We start from the raw sequence: 16,561 nt of genomic DNA, 5'->3' as shown, positions 1-16,561 counted from the left end.
AACTAAATTGTTTAGCGCCCACTAAATATTAATTAATTAAATCAAATATGCTGAATAATTAAAACATTATTCAATCTATATATTTTGTAGATTATTAATTAAAATATTAGGATCTTTACATCTTATGAATTATCAATAAAAAATATATATAAAAAATATAGCCACAACCAAAATTGCTTTAAAAAAAAAAAATAAAAGAAGCTGAAAAAAAAAATCAAAAAATCCCATTTTCTAAAAAATTTCCCTTTGATGCTATTTATTTTTCTGTTTATGTTTGGGGGTGGGGATCTCCTCTTTCAACTCGTAGCAGCCAGGGAGAAAGTACAGAAACTGAGTCTCGTCACAGAAAGAACGACTTCTACGCTACTTTCCCGCCAAACTCAAATGCTCTGCTTTTCTCTGCTTCAAATTCCACAGATACCTCTCTTAACCCAGTTCCCACTTCAAGTTCCACTGTCTAAATTTCCGTTTAAAGCACTCCATTTCTCTCAAAAATCCTCTCTTCAAAAAGTCGTCACCAAGAAACTTTGTGGGTGTTTTTCATTTTCTAATTCTTCTGCTTTTACATCTCCTGATGATGATTTTGATGTCGAATTGGGCCGACTTCTGGCCCTGTTGCCCGAAGAGATGAGAAGTAGAGTAAGCGAGCACCCGGAGCTCCATGACTTGGTTGAGGTGGTTATGGACTTGGGTCGGAGGCCACTCGCGAGGTTCCCATCTGGGGACTTTGTTTTATCCGATTGTCCGATTACACTACAGGATCTTGAGCACGCTACTGCACAGGTTTTTATTTTTGGTTCTTGCTTGCCAAGCCTTTTTTAGAAAGCGTTTTAACTTTATCATTTAGCGTATAGAAAGGGCTATTCTGTAGTGTAATGATAAATTCAACAAAACTTAAAAAGTTTATCAAGAAAATGATTTTGCCCCCTGCTTACCTCTTTCCTTTTCTATACTACTTGAAATTTGCAAAACCTTAAATATATATTGGATGGACAGCATTGAAATTGTGTGTGATACTGTTCATCTAATCAATCTAATGCTTTTTCGGTAAAAGATTGTAGGAGTATAGAGCTTATATTCATATGTGTAAATTTTGAGATTTAATTGAGCTCATTATCTTCTTTTATGCGCAAACATGTCAAATAGAATTTTTGGTTAATGGTGAATTTTTATATTTTTATATTTTATGCTTACCAGAATGTCATATTACAGGTTGGTGACTTTGCCATTGACAATCGAGCAGGCATCAGTCGGACATTGCACCGCATCAGTGCCATCAGAAATCGGAAGCATCAAATTATTGGTTTAACTTGTCGTGTTGGTAGGGCAATACCAGGTAGTGCTAGTTTGCTGAGGGATTTGGTTCAGGATGGGGCTTCTATTTTGCTTATTGGGCCTCCAGGGGTGGGGAAGACCACAATTATCAGGCAAGTCATTCATAGTTTTATTACAGATGATATGGCTTTCATGAACTATACCTTTTAAAGGTTTTTGATGTTTCTTTATGCATTGAATTGGTGCACAATAAAAGAGCACAGAATTAGCTATGGTATCAGGTCAGTGTTTCATAACCCTGTTAGGGCATCTAATTGTTTGGTTGAAAAGAGCTGTTTTCAGCCCATTGTTTCCCAGTGGATTTCGAATCCTATATGGATTATATTAGACACCTTTTATTATTTTTTTAATAAAAGAAGAAATTGTAATGATAGAAGAGAAGTTTCAGTAAAATAAAGGAAAAAAAATTTTCTTCTTGAGAAAAAAAGTCATCACTTTATGAGACCTTTTTTCTGTTAGAAGAGGCATTTGGCTTGAACCTACTTGCCTGCCCTAGTGCAGTAGATCGCCCAAACTTTGCCATTTCAGGTCAGATATATTTGAGGGCAACTCAACTCTATTTGTGCTCATCTGATTTTTAATGTCTCAAGAAAAGTGGGAGTGCATAGGAAATGTCAATTATCCCCTCCCCCTCTCTTACCCTCCGATTCCCCCCCCCCCCCCAAAAAAAAAAAAAAAAAAAAAGGGATTTGTGGAATGGGAAACTTCACTATGGATAGACATGTCTTACAAAAAATCATATCTCATGAATTTGGGTAAAATCTTGTTAAGATTGTACTGTATTTAAAATAAAATTGCACTACTTTTGGAGCAATTTGACTTTAATCCTTTTTGTAGCCGGATCTTTTGTTTCGCTGGATTTTTTGCTGTTTTGATTTGAACTTTCTACTTGCTACCTTGTTCATGGTTCTAGCAAGTACTAATTTTTCAATTACATCCTTTTCAATATTACCAAGATTTCTTAGACTATCTTTGCATTTGTGACCGTTATATAGCCCCAGCCTGGAGTGCAAAATGTTTTATGGTTTTCTCTTTCTAAGAGCATGAAAAAACCCAGGGAAAATAAGACCCCTCCAAGGCTCCAACTATGGCACAGACCCAGAGTCAGTCCAACTCGGGCTTGATGATTGTTGATTTCTTTTCCATTTTTTTTTTTTTAAATGTAGTTCTTGGCTACTCCTAGGCTCATCCTTCCAACTTGAGGGTGACCTAAAATTCTAAGATGCAGGGAAATAGCTCGAATGCTTGCAAATGATTACAAGAAACGAGTAATGATTGTTGACACTTCCAATGAGATAGGTGGGGATGGTGATATACCTCATTCAGGTATAGGTAATGCTCGCAGAATGCAAGTGCCCAATTCAGATATGCAACATAAGGTAATGATCTGGAGGTATTCTGATGTTCTCTTTGCTAATAGCCATTTTGACCATGTTCATAACATGAGGTTTGATTAACTAAAATTGATTAATTGAGACTGTTGATGGTTTATGAAGCAAAACTATTCTTCCTCATAATATGTTGTTGATCAATAAAACACACTAATCATATGAAGAATTGAAGATTGTATTTATATGCTATCTGTTATTCAAACATTTTTCCATAATGCTTATGTTTACAGTTTTCTATATTCAGGTATTAATAGAAGCAGTTGAAAATCACATGCCTCAAGTGATAATCATAGATGAAATTGGGACAAAACTTGAAGCAATGGCTGCAAGTACAATTGCACAACGTGGGATTCAATTAGTAGCCACTGCTCATGGAGTTACGATAGAAAATTTGATAGTGAATCCTTCTCTAGAAATGCTTGTCGGAGGAATACAGGTGAAGTTCCATTTTTTTTTTTAACTGATAAAATAGCTGTTGTGATAGCCTAGCCATCCCCATTTTATCACATATATATCCTATAGTTTCTTCACCTTAACACTATTTCTAGAACAAACTTTACAAACTATCATTTACAAATAGTCATGTTTGAAATGATAGCATTACAACCTAAAGTATAGAATTTGAATTAATTCCTTGTAGCTTATGTTTGGAACAAGTTTTAGAATTGAATTCATGAAGTCCATAGTTTTTGGATACCTTAACATAATAAGCTTTTCTGTCTAAATTTTTGGCCAATAATGCAACTTATGGTGTCCAGAAACCTATGGTGGTATGGGTGCCTGTAAACCTATTTTGGGCATCCAAAATGGGCTATCTTGACAAAATCAATCTCTGATATAAGTAGCCAAAGTCTGTCCTCAATCCTCAGATGAACCCCCTTATCATAAAATCTGGAGTCTATGGCCACAAGAGTTGTGATCCTTGTCAACTTCCATAAACTCACTGGAGTTACTTCAGTGATCCAAAAAGGTATTGTTGCTTTGGAAGAATGTGAGATGCCAAAGGAAAATTAGTCCAAAAAAAAATTCAGTTGCCTTAGGTTTGTGGAGTTCATTTGGAAATTTTACTAATTCCATTTCCAGTGAAAATTGGCCTAATTATGCTGAATTCCATAGAAGTGAAATTGTGGAATAGAAATGAGCTAGTTTGTGTTCCAAACATAAAATTACCAACACAGGGATCATCTATAATTTCTAAAATTTTGAATCATATGACATGCAAGCAATCACTTCTTTTCATTTATACATTACAACCATCTTTTAGAGTGTGACACTGGGGGATGAAGAAGCAAATAGGAGAGGAGTCCAGAAGACAGTGCTAGAGAGGAAAGGACCTTCAACATTTAGTTGTGCAGTGGAGATAATTTCAAAGAATGAGTTGCGAGTTCATTGTAGCCTAGAGGCAACAGTGGATGCCATTCTCTCAGGTATCTTAACCTTCTCATTTAGTAAAACAAAATCATTGTTTTTCATGTTTCACTGCAAGATATTGTTTGAAGGAGTTGAGGTGTCTTGTTTTTCTAATCTTTCCTTTTGCTTGGTTTGCTGTCCCCCTTTTTATTGAAGGTCGTTTACCAAATGTTGAAGTTCGCAAGATGAATTCTCAGGGGTTGAAGGATATGGTACAAATGGAACCTTCTATTGACACATCTGTTGAGAAGAAAGATGAGATTTTGTTTGAAGAACTCCAGATGAAAGATGAAAGGATTGCAAGTAATGAGTTCATTTCTGCATCTCCTCTAAATGAGGGCGAGAATTCTTTAGAAGATGAAACAACAATTCGCTTGTATGTTTATGGGGTAAGACATGATTACCTTCGAATTTGACTGATTTATTATTGTAGTTATGGATTTGATGCTGAAGTCTAACTGCTACTCTGCTCTGCTTGTTTTTCTGTTATATTTTCAATAATGAATGAGATTTCATTAGTACCTCATATAAAAATGTAGCATATCCAGCATACAATAATAAAAACGGTAATTTAGTGCAATTCTTGTACTTGTTGGCATTATCTAAGATATTTTCTTGATTTAGAAAGCTCTTAACAAAGTAGCATTCAACTGAGATGTCTTGTGAAAGGAAAAACATTACAGACATACACATAAATGTCATCATCTTTTTGCTTTAACCTTCAATCAGAGATGTAATACGGTCAAGGATTTCAAATAATGCTGGGTGATGCATGTAAAGGTATGATATTTACCTCATTGTTCCATATTATTGAGGCAATTTTATAACACAAGAATTAAATGAGGCTGCATAGCCAGCTGAATCTCAAAAAGATTTTTTTTTTTTAAGTTTGATTTTATTAACATCCCAATTAGTTTAACACCCTATTTGGAATAAATAAATTTCACAAAATTTTGGGAAATTCATTTGGGATTCCTCATTTTTCATGTTTGGAATCGGAAAAATTATTTCTTTCAATTCCACGATTTCAGTTGTGGAATTCAACATGACTAAATCAATTTCTATCAAAATAGGTGGAATTTCCAAATGAATTCTACAAAATTAAAACCAAAATTTTTAGTCCAAAATGCCACACCATCTCATCTGTGTGTGTGTGCGCGTCTCTCTCACCCTCCTTCTCTTCCTCTTCTTTCTCTTCCCTATTTAGTTTTGTCAAATTTTTTCCTGTAAAGTTTTGGCTCTTTTGTTTGCTATACTTTGAAGATGGACACGTAATAACAGTGACTTGCACTTCATTTATTTTTTGATGTCTTAGAAATGCATCTTTTTTCTAAATAAACTCATTATGTTAAGGGTATTTTAGGATATAATTTTATATTAAATTTAATTCTAGATTTGTTCCAAATAAATGTTATGTGGAATTCAATTGAATTCCATATATTAGGTTGTACTTTTCAAACATGAAAATTCTTTTACCAATGAATTTTACGTAGAATTTCATTTATAAATGAATTCTACACTTTTAATTCATTGAATTAAACCATAGTGTTAACTCAAGCTTAGTTGATTTGAGAATCTTTTATTAACAAAGAATCACTTTAAATATCTCGGCTCAATCCTTCAAGTAGATGGGGAATGTAAGGAGGACATTAGTCATAGGATTAAAGCCGGATGGTTGAAGTGGAGACGTGCCACTGGAGTTTTATGTGATCACAAGATTCCTAATAAGTTGAAAGGAAAATTTTACCGTACAGCCATACGACCGGCCATGTTATATGGTAGTGAGTGTTGGACAATGAAGGAGTCGTATGTGTCTAAGATAAGAGTTGCAGAGATGAGAATATTAAGATGGATGAGTGGCCATACTAGACTAGATAAAATCCGTAATGAGAGTATTAGAGAAAATGTAGGAGTGGTGCCAATTGAGGATAAGTTGAGAGAAGGGAGATTGAGGTGATTTGGTTATGTGAAGCGTAGACATACGAAGGTTCCAGTTAGACAAGTAGAGCAAATTGGGTTAGAGGATAGAACGAAATGAAGGGGTAGACCTAAACTGACTTGGAGAAGAATAGTACAACATGACCTAGAAGCATTACACATTTTCGAGAATTTAACCCAAAATCGTTTAGAGTGGAGAAAGAGAATCCATATAGCCGATCCCAATAAATTTTTGGGATAAAGGCTTAGTTGAGTTGAGTTGAGTTGAGTTGAGTTGTAATTGATGACCGTGTGGGTTTGCTTTAATTTTCTTGTCAAACATTTTTGCGCCCTGTACTGTAGACAATTGTTGTGTAGGATTCTTCATTTTACTCTCTCTCTCTCTCTCTCTCTCTCTCTCTCTCTCTCTCTCTCTCTTTGTGGGAGTGGAGGGAAGAGAAAGTGCAATGTTCCAATTGAATATTCAAGCTTCCTTTTAAACCACACCCCTTCCCCCCATCTAAATATTTGTAATTAAAAAAGCACAAGAAAATATCGTCTTTCTTCTCAAACCATATATTTTTAAAAGAAGTCTTTATTCCACTGCTTGTACGATTTTCCATTTTCTCTTTTCCCTTTGTTTTAGGTGGGTGGTTGGTTCTTAGTTTCTCCATTCTCAACTTGATTAATGTATTTTGGTTTTAAGTTGTCAATGGTCTTAAGGTTTGCTAATCCTTGTTAAAATTTTTCTCAGGAACTTGATTATATTTATTTGCCGACTAATAATTGTCATGACCTTAAATGTAATAGAAAAATGGTGGCCTAAACTTTATGTCGCATGGTATTTTGCGGTCGTCTGGACGAACACTCACCGAAGTGAGAAAGAGTGAGGAGTCGCCACTTTAATTTGAGGGAAATTAAAGAAAATCATTTGTGAAAATTAATTAAAAGAAACCACTTCGAAAACAGAGATTTTAGGTTCGGGGTCCATATACGGGCGGGGAAGGTGTTAGGCACCTCGCCTCGTCCCTCAAATGAGGGTAAACGGATTTAATTTTATGCTCATTCACGAATTAAAAGGGTAATTAGGGGATTAGGATAATAATGATGTTAATCCTTTTATGCAAAATAAAGGAATGTTTGATATTTCACTCATTTTGGGTTGCCCAGGAACACAAGTTCGTGAGATGGCCCTTTAGTGAGTAAATGTTTGAGTGAATTTATCTTGTGTGTTATAGTCATGTCATTTAGTTTGAATTTCGTTAAGAGAGCTCGGGTAGGGAATTTCTCCCGATCTCTAGATATATTTATTAAGGGTTGGGGGATTTCGGATAAGAACTTTCCTCCGATCTCCCTGTTTTAATTTAAGCGAGAATCAGGTAAGAACTCTCCCCTGATCTCTTTTGGTTCAAAATTTGGTGAAGGATCTCGGATAAGAACTCTCTTCCAATCTCCGCGTTTTATTTGAATGAGGACCAGGTAAGAACTCTCGCCCGGCCTCTTAAAGTATTCGGTTTAAGATTCTAAAGGGGGAATCTCGGATAAGAACTCTCCCCCGATCTCCACATATTTAATAAAGTTTTTTGGTTGAGAATCGGATAAGAACTCTCCTCCGATCTCTTTAAATATGTAATTTAGAGTTTTAATGAAGGATCTCGGATAAGAACTCTCCTCCGATCTCTCGTTTTTGTTGGAATGAGGATCGGGTAAGAACTCTCCCCCGACCTCTTAAAATTTAATTACGATCGTATATCGTAAGAACCTTAGACTAAGGGTTCTGGCATCCGGCGACGCCAGGAACCCGAACGAGGCTTCTCTTAACCCATTGATACCTTATAACTAGGGAGGGGATACCAGACTGAATTTTTACCGATCTCCTTTGTGATCGCCTTACCAGTACTCTTTGGGAGGCAATGTCGATCTCTTTCGTTTACTAGTCTGGGATCCGATCTTACCTCGATCCCCACTATACCAGGTTATCTCCTGAGCTTGTTTAGTGGTTCGACTTCATAATTTTTCCTCCGATTTATTATCCAAACTTTTATTATTTTAAAGAAACTCTCGTGTTAAGATACAGCTACCAACATTTTATTAAACTACCTATACGTTACCCGTAACCAGAACACCTATATTTGAAGGTAATAATTGCTAAGAACAAATAAATAACATGAACTGATGAATAAAAGGTAAACTCAAGAGAATAACTATCTACGCGGGGCTCTTTAACATAACTGAACTCAATGAAAATTACGAACATGAAAACGAAGAAAATAAAAAGCGAGCATTTGATAACGCAACGGTCTAGACACTTACTTGTGGGGGATCGAGTCTATTGAACTAACTGTGGAGCCATAAATATTGTAGAGCTGCGAGCTAATGGTCTGGGGACTAATGCTCTCTTTGAAATAATGAATACCAAGTTAGAATGCAGTTGAGCTGAAGTGGCAGTAATCGGGTTGGAATGAGATTGAGCTTGGAAAATAAGAGGTCGATATTAAGGTGGTGAAGACAAAACTGAAACTGAGAGATGGTGTCGCAGAATAGTGAACAAACTGAAAATGAAGAGTTTCAGCGTCCAATACTCCTTCAATGGAAATACTTTAGAAAACTGGTTTCTGAAGTTTCTCTATTTTGAAAGCTTAAAAATAGCAGAGTAGCAAGACTGAATCAAGTTTCAGAGCCTTTCCACTACAATCACCACCCCTTTTTTTCGTCCCTCTGTCAACAGTATTGCATGCCGGTATTTATAGGGAACGGGTGCTCCTAATGAAGGGTCAGGATCTCTTTTAGGGAGATGGAAGGTTTGGATTTAAAAGGACATGATCTGATGCCTGAGAATTGAAGAGAATCAGAATGGACGGCTGAGATCCCATTCAGAATATTTGTCCTTTCTCTTTTCCAATCCAACGGCTCAAGATCTTCTTGTCAAGGCAGATCCGAAGGCTGGGAATAAAAGGCGCTGGTCCTGTCGTCTTCTTTTTTATCCAAGGACTCCGGGTTTGTCCTTACAAGTAAGATCAATGATGGAGATCGAGATGTACAAGACTGCCATGACATGTTCTGGGGCCTGTCAGCAATGTGGGCGATTCTGCAAATGAGGCGTGCGGTGGAGATTTAATCTCGCCTGCAACGCTTTAACTATCTCGGCTATGATTATGACGACAGTTGTTGGAAGTCTTTTTGCTCTCCTTTCCTTCAGATCTCTCTATTGTGACTCCTTTTCCGATCTCTCATATCGGGCCTCTCTCCCGATCTCTCCCGTTCTAAAACCTCTCCTTCTATTCGATCTGCCTCAGTCAAAGCATTTAATCCTTCGGTTACCATTGCATCCGCTTCGATTTCCGCTAGTAATAAATGCCCAAACCCCCTATATATATGCTTCAGCGGGGGAATTTCTCCCACATTCCATTTCTTCTCCTTCCATTTTGCTCTTCTTCTGTTCCAGTTTCTCCGATAACATTCTGGCTATGGTGACTGCTTTTGATCTTTTTCCGACTATTCTTTTAGCTCGCCGATTGAAAATTTACGACCCCGGTGATCAGAAAATCATGATAATCACATCTGATGACAGTGAGAGAACCGGACTAATTTACCGATCAAGATCGAGAATATCGATCGTACCAATCTCAAGTCGGTCTACCGATATAATCGGTGAACCGATTTTGGGCGAGAAGATTGCTAATTTTCCTCTTAACATCGGTGACCGCCCTTTGAAGTTCATTTGGCTCCTCAAGACATCGGGCATCCCGACTGCGGCTTGGTTCTGGTTGATGACATCGATGATGACTCCTCTCATTATCATGAGAGTCATAGTCACTCCATCTGAGCTGTACATCTATTAGATGTCCATGGCTGGCTTTCTGATCAAACACATCTTTTGATTCAGCCACGAGACTAGGCTTTGACATAGGTCCCTGCTAGGTAGGATGTACTACCGATCTCTAGAGATCGCCCAAATGATGTAATCTGACCTTTAAAGGTTCTTAATGATGTAATCCGATCTCTTGAGATAGCCCAAATGATGTAATCTGACCTTTTGGAAATGAAATAAAATTTTATTTGACAGTTGTCATTTAATTATTGCATTGGTTATTTTCCGATCTCTAATGTGCATATCCGATCTGGTTCCTAACTGAATCACCCATAGCCGATCTGTAACTCCGAACATCTGCCTTAATCTGCCGATCTTTAACCAGCCGATTTCCTCTTTTTTATTTATGGAGTTTCTGGAATGTTCCTGCGACGTGTCAGAAAAGTGGGTGAATTCCGCTAACCGATGCGCTGCTTGGGACACTGTGAGCATTGAATGCTCAGACAAGTATAAATGGGGGAAGGGTCAGTCAGTTGCTCCTTTATGTTATTTTCAGCACTCCGAGAGCGATTCCAAAATTCTGTCATTTCTTCAAGTTCTTCCGACACCGATCGCATTCCGGTAAGGGTTTTGACCTTTCTCTTAGTTAAACTTCTTCCATTTCTTTGAAAATGAGCAGCGTCGAGGGTCAGAGAGCGGCGAGCCCCCATTCCGTCCATGTCTCGTGATCATCGGATGAAGTTGAAGTGGTCAGACCAGGTGGGCGATCTGAGCCTCTTACGACTTCCGCTTTAGTTCGTGGTCGAGCAACTCAATCAAGGCAGACATCTTCCTCGGGTAGAGAGAATCTCCCGGTGGACGAGTTGCCGTCGGTCCTCTAGGAGACCGATCTGCAATCCATTAGTCAAGAATACAACTTTCGAACAGACTCCTTTGAGCTTATCAGATGCCATAGCGATCTCAGAGCCGATCACTCTTTCAAGGAAAATGATGCGATCATGGTGTACGAAGAGCAATTAAAAGCCGGGCTTCGGTTTCCCCTTGACGACTTCTTCAAGGACGTCCTGAAATTTCACCATGTCTCGGTGGCCCAAGTACATCCGAACTCATGGCGGATCCTGTTGGCCTTCAGGGGCCTCTGCCGAGTTAAGGGACTCGATCCTATAGCGAAGGTGTTTGCTGAGTTGCATAGGCTCACTTGTCGAAAGGACGATGAGTACTGGTTCTTTCAAGCAAAATCGCACTGTGGGCTCTTTACCGATCTACCCTCCTCACTGAAGAATTGGAAAAATCGCTTCTTCATGTTGAAGAGCAAGATTCCGAACGATTTCGAAGGTTTCCCCTAAAGCTGGCAAAATATGGTCCCGCCACTTCCGAAGCATGTCGCCTTGAGTAGGGATAAGGGCGCCATGGTAATGGAGCTAAAGGATCAGGCGGCCACTCAGAAGTTCTCCTGCTTAGATGCGGTGATAGCCGAACTGCACCATTGGATGATGCGGCTGGTTACCGGCAAAGAATACGGGCTTCAGCTCTCTGACCTCGGCCCTGGTACTTTCTATATCTCTGATCTCTGGGCCTTAGCGAACTCACTGACTTTTTTTTGTGCAGGTATGGCGGGCAGCAAGGCTTCCAAAGAGAGCCGAAAGCGGAAGAGGGAGGTCTCCAGAAAAGTGCGGGAAATGAAGCGCGCCTAGGTATCGCAGACGCCAAGGCATGATTCAAGAGAGGTGCCGGGTGGCTCGTCCCGACCCTCGGGACAACCGGTCCCTGAAATAGAGATATCTCAGTCTCCTCCTCGACAAGAAAAGCCACCACCTCCACCAGTTGCTTCGAGTGCGGAAGGGGGTCCTTCCCAACCTACTACGAGGACCCTTTCCCGCGGCGCCCAGGTCCTCATTCACTCTCTGGAGAAGAACCGATCTGTTCGGGAGAATCTGGGTTTGGCAAAGGTTCTGGGAGCTTCCATATGCCTCCAGGAGGATCGGCACAGGCTGACCCAGGGCAAAATCGACAATCTCCTCGCCCAGACGATGAGCTTGAGCATGAAGAGCTTGGTAAACCAACATATAATCAGGGAAAAGGCTCATTATCTGATGCAAGAGATCCTGAAGGCGGTCCAGGATGCAGCTTCCGCCCGAGCTCAACTTTCATCCGCCCAGGACTATATAGCTGAAATTGAGGGTCGGATGAAATCCTATGAGGATAAATTGGCCGAGTAGGCTCATGAACTCGAAGAAGCTCGGGCGCTCCGAACTGCTGACGTCGCTCGCCTCACTAAAGAACTTAGAGCGAAAGAAGAAGAGGCAGTGACGAGGGAGGCCGGTGCTTACGTTAACGCCCACGACGACCTTTTGGCCGAGCTCAAGAGGCGTTATCTTGAGGAGAACTTCTCCTGGATGGTGGACCTGGCTCCTCAAGACGAAGAGGAGAGCAAGGAGGAAGCTGAGGGAGATAGAGAGGGTGAGCGAAATGTAGAACAGGTTGGGGGTGATCCTCCGGCCGAATGACTTTTATTTTTTTACTTTGAAATGAAATGAAATTCTCTCTTTTGTTCAATGACTTGATGAGATCGGAAAGTATCTAAGTTGTACAAGCGCCTGATTGTTTGAACATTTTAAAACATCAAACTTGAAAGCGATTATTAATCTATGTATGAGAGGTCGGAAAAACATTGTAAGCATGAGATCGGCCTAAGCTGAGAACCAACACCGAACGGAACTTAAAATTATTAAAATTGGAAACCTGATTTGAACACTTAAGATCGGAAGCACCATTAAGCCGGACTGAAACCTTAACTTTATTAAACGATTTTTCATAATATTTATAAAAGGGAGATCGGAAAAAAGACTGGATGGCACGAAGACCTAATGCTGGTTTGATTTCCTTTGACGAGAGATCGAAAATGTGATTGACCGGCAAGGTGACTTAATAATTGGTTTGAGAGATTAGAACTGAGGTCGAACGATATGGAGACTTGGCATTGGTTTGATCTCTTTGAAGAGAGATCGGTAATGAATTGAGCGACATGGTGACTTGGTGTTGGGGATCGATTTCAAAGTCTATTGATTTCGGGGATCGGTCAAAATATGGTGTCGACACTTTACATCAGCTAGTTAAGATTCTAGTAACCATCTCTGAAGTTTTTCTTCCACAAGATTGTGACTGCTTTTTATATTAAAATATGTAACCGTATTTTTCTTTTAAGTTGAAGTTTATTTAATGTTTATTGTTGGCACCTGTGATAGTAATGCATGTTAAGAAAATACTGGAACGGAACTTACTGAATGAGAAGTTATTCTAGATACTGGAGGTGAGTGTGATTCAAGCGATCAATCAGTTGAAAATGGATACTGCACTTCAATTAACTGATAATATAAGCGAGGCAGATGCTCTGCTTGCCTTGCAGTCCAAGCTCAAGAAGAACTCAGGGATTCAGGCTGCTGCTAAATCTCATGACATTCCCATATATGTGATAAAGGTTAATATCTGTGGTACCATATGTGATAAGTCTCAGAAGTTGTTGCTTATCATCAATTAACCATGAATTGTTCTCCCCTCCCAAACTCCCTGTAGACAAGCTCATTGGTGCAGATAACAAAGGTCATCAAGGCGTTGGCTAGCGATTGTGCTAATGGATTGAAGGATTCCAGATCAGAAGAAAATGCAAAATCATTAGAGAAGACTGATGCCCTAGAAGTAAGAATTGAATTTCTTTTTTCAGTTTATTTTTCCCCTTGATTTTGGTTTACCTTTTTAATCTATTTATAATGCGGCTGAAGAGCATTAACCATTCTGCCTGTGTCCTATAGTCTTTATTGATCTCTGCAAATAAGCAAAGATTAGGCTAGTGCACTGCTTACAGGATGTGAGTAAAAATAATATCACGACTGTATCTTGAACCCAAAACTGAAACTAGTTGACGTGAAATATGCCTTGAGAACAAATCCATCCTATGTGTTGGCTTGTTTGATAGCTTAACTACTGTGCTTAAGTTCAATCAACATGTTTGCTGTTCAGCTCCATGAAGTGCTTTATTCTTGCAGGAGGCAAGGATAGCCATTGAGCAGGTGGTAATCCCAAAAGGAGAAACTGTGGAGCTACTCCCAAGGCCATCACATATTATTTTACTTCAAATGGATTTCATCCAAAAATACCAACTACAGTCAGAAAAAATTGGTAGAGAGCCAGATGTACGTCTCTGTATCCTTCCATATCAGGCTAGTTTGGATGAAGGTAGGAAGTCTAGTGAATCAGTTGGTGCAGATAGCAGGCTTGATGATTTCCGTGGTACCATTGGTGAATTAAATGGATCACCCCTCATTGTGGACAGGTTACCTCTCCTCCCTGACTAGTCCCAACTACTGACCCTTTTTCCTCCACAGTCAAATAGTTGTGTGTATGTTGTACAATACTCTCGATTATGCTGTATTTGAAACATTGCTACGCTCTTATAGTTGTCTTTCATGTACGGGGGTATCTTTTCTTGGTTTTGCATAATACTGGTCCCTGGCCTCTGTGTATAGTTTTTACATCATTTCTAGAATAATGTGAATTTACAGTTATCAGCATATTGATGCGAATGAAAAGAGTACAAAATCCTTTTAAGTTACATATATGAGCAAAATAACCTGTTATGATAACCGTATGAGTAATTGAGCATCTTTTACATCATCCATAAAATCTGTGATCTTATGTTCTGTAGAGTTCAATCTTATGTTTGCTGTTATGTTTACAAATGGAAGGGAAAGATGATGGTAATGGAACATGGTGGTGGCAAATAATGAAAGAAACCATCTCATTTTCTTCTCAAATAGTGACCTAATAACTTGAATTTACAACTTGCATTTCAGCATTTGCTTTCGTTGGCTTTCAATGAGCATGATCATGAAAGGCTTTCTGTCATCATCCTAATCTGTGAGCTAATAAACTTGAATCTATAACTGTATTTTTATTCATTGGTTTTTGCTGCATGACTTAATTAAATAATTAAGCATTCATCACTCTCATCTTGCCTAAAACTAAAACTGCTATTGTTTTGTTTCCATTTGCTTATAGTGTTACTTTGTATTTAGGAAATCCTCATGTATTTAGGAAATCCTCGTTTGAGATGCACACTGACTACATATAAACCTGATTGGTCTTATAGTCATCTTTTAAAATTTAACCTTGTCCTGAGCTAGTTGCCTAACTATCACACTTGTTTTCATTGGTTTTCTATGGATATGACCTAAATGTTGTGGAAGACATCACCTCATGTTGTCTTCACTTGTGACCTAACAATACTGAGTCATTCTGAGTCATTCTCTCATCTTTTCATCAACTAGTGACCTAAAATTGCAAATGCTTTATGGCTTTTTTGCTTGTAGTGTTGCAGATATATTTTGGTAAGCCCCATTTTATAATGATCATTTTGTGTCCATGATTTTTCGCGAAGTAATTTTATATAGATAATTGTTTGGTTTGTATCATTGTCCTGAATTAACCTATTGCATTATTGAAATAGCAGTTAATTCATTGGATTTCAATGCAGTCCGTTCAATTCCCTTATCCTTTGCTGAGGACCTAACAAACTTGGTTTATATTATCTTGACAACCATAAAGAAAGGTATTCTCGTCTTGTCCTCTACTACCGACCTACAGTACTTTTGCCTTTAGTTTTGAACGCCGCAATTATTCCAGTGACAGGCATTTCGGATGCCTCAAATTGTGCATGAGTTGCTTGTCTTTTGTTGACTGATGTCTATGGCGATCCCATTTGTTTGGGATTTGTTATGAAGAGAACTAATGTTACATCGAGAGTAACTTGATGCAAGTTACTTGCACTGTATGCAGTATCTGTACAATAGTTTGGATTCAACATTTTTTTTAGTTGTGACAGGAGTTTGTTCACAAGATTGACCTGTGTTAAGAACGTTCTTGAAAGTTCTGAAAATTATGAAATAGGACTAACTCATGCTCCCTCTTCTTACAATTACGTGGGATGCATAACTCGTACAGGGGAAGGAGTTCGTGTTAGTTCCATGTATGTCTGATAAAGTTCTAACTACCATTGATTCCTTGTTACCTTGCTAATTAAACATGATCATTGTAAATTTGTCTCCTTGAGTTTACTTCATGTATTTGAAATTGGGTTTAGGGAAAATAATTAAAGGAAAAGTTTGCCCATAATTGTATTAACATGGCATGATATTATTATTGATTTATTGTATAGATGATATGGCAGACTAGAATACCTAAGAATTTATCAAGGATGCAGATTGACATTATACATAGCACTATTATGAGCATTAACTGGAAGATAATGAAATGGATTAGTGGCCAAAAGAAAACTCAATCACTGGTCATTTGTTGTTCACACGTTTGATACTTTTCTTTGAGCCTGTGGTCCATTAAGACTGGGGCTGTACTTATCTATCATCTTTGGTAAAAGAAAGCATTTCGCCCTATGGTTTGAGACCAATGTGTCTTGAAGATTGAAGAAAGAGCACGTGCAATTTTTTTTTTTTTTTTTTAAAGTAGTGAGTTTAGTGGGTCGACAAAACCGACACGGAGGCTGGATACTACCTAAAAGGAGCAGCCACATAAAGCCCACTTCTTGTCTTGATCTTGATTAGATAATAATCCCTCCATAAAGCACTTGTGAGCTAATCCACATTTTATAGCCCTTTTCACATGCTGGCATTAGCTTTTGATAATC

The 16,561-nt window shown here is 38.5% G+C and overlaps 1 protein-coding gene across 4 annotated transcripts; it reads left to right on the top strand.

Moving 5' to 3' along the window:
• The first annotated feature begins 208 nt into the window (after window positions 1-208).
• LOC110644175 (protein SEEDLING PLASTID DEVELOPMENT 1) lies at window positions 209-15,900 on the top strand. 4 transcript variants are annotated; one of them, XM_021796840.2, is made up of 11 exons: window positions 214-783; window positions 1,213-1,427; window positions 2,564-2,714; window positions 2,971-3,162; window positions 3,991-4,153; window positions 4,293-4,525; window positions 13,166-13,342; window positions 13,438-13,560; window positions 13,908-14,194; window positions 15,395-15,469; window positions 15,544-15,900. In XM_021796840.2, the coding sequence occupies exons 1-10, from the start codon at window positions 250-252 to the stop codon at window positions 15,420-15,422; spliced, it is 2,103 nt and encodes a 700-aa protein (XP_021652532.2). In that variant the 5' UTR covers window positions 214-249; the 3' UTR covers window positions 15,423-15,469; window positions 15,544-15,900. The 4 variants fall into 4 exon arrangements, with proteins under 4 accessions (XP_021652534.2, XP_021652532.2, XP_021652531.2 ...); XM_021796839.2 differs by having other exon boundaries at window positions 15,395-15,900; XM_021796841.2 differs by having other exon boundaries at window positions 215-783; window positions 15,371-15,900.
• The last annotated feature ends 661 nt before the right edge of the window (window positions 15,901-16,561 follow it).

Source organism: Hevea brasiliensis, chromosome 15 (assembly GCF_030052815.1).
Source record: "Hevea brasiliensis isolate MT/VB/25A 57/8 chromosome 15, ASM3005281v1, whole genome shotgun sequence".
Taxonomy (NCBI): Eukaryota; Viridiplantae; Streptophyta; class Magnoliopsida; order Malpighiales; family Euphorbiaceae; genus Hevea; species Hevea brasiliensis.
This window is presented reverse-complemented; position numbering and strand designations above follow the sequence as displayed.

Excerpts from the sequence above, each read along its gene's own strand:
- LOC110644175 (XM_021796840.2), top strand. The coding sequence starts at position 250 with ATGCTATTTATTTTTCTGTTTATGTTTGGGGGTGGGGATCTCCTCTTT. Across the intron at positions 2,715-2,970 it reads ATTCAGATATGCAACATAAG|GTATTAATAGAAGCAGTTGA; the intron begins GTAATGATCTGG and ends TTCTATATTCAG. Across the intron at positions 4,526-13,165 it reads TTCGCTTGTATGTTTATGGG|ATACTGGAGGTGAGTGTGAT; the intron begins GTAAGACATGAT and ends AAGTTATTCTAG.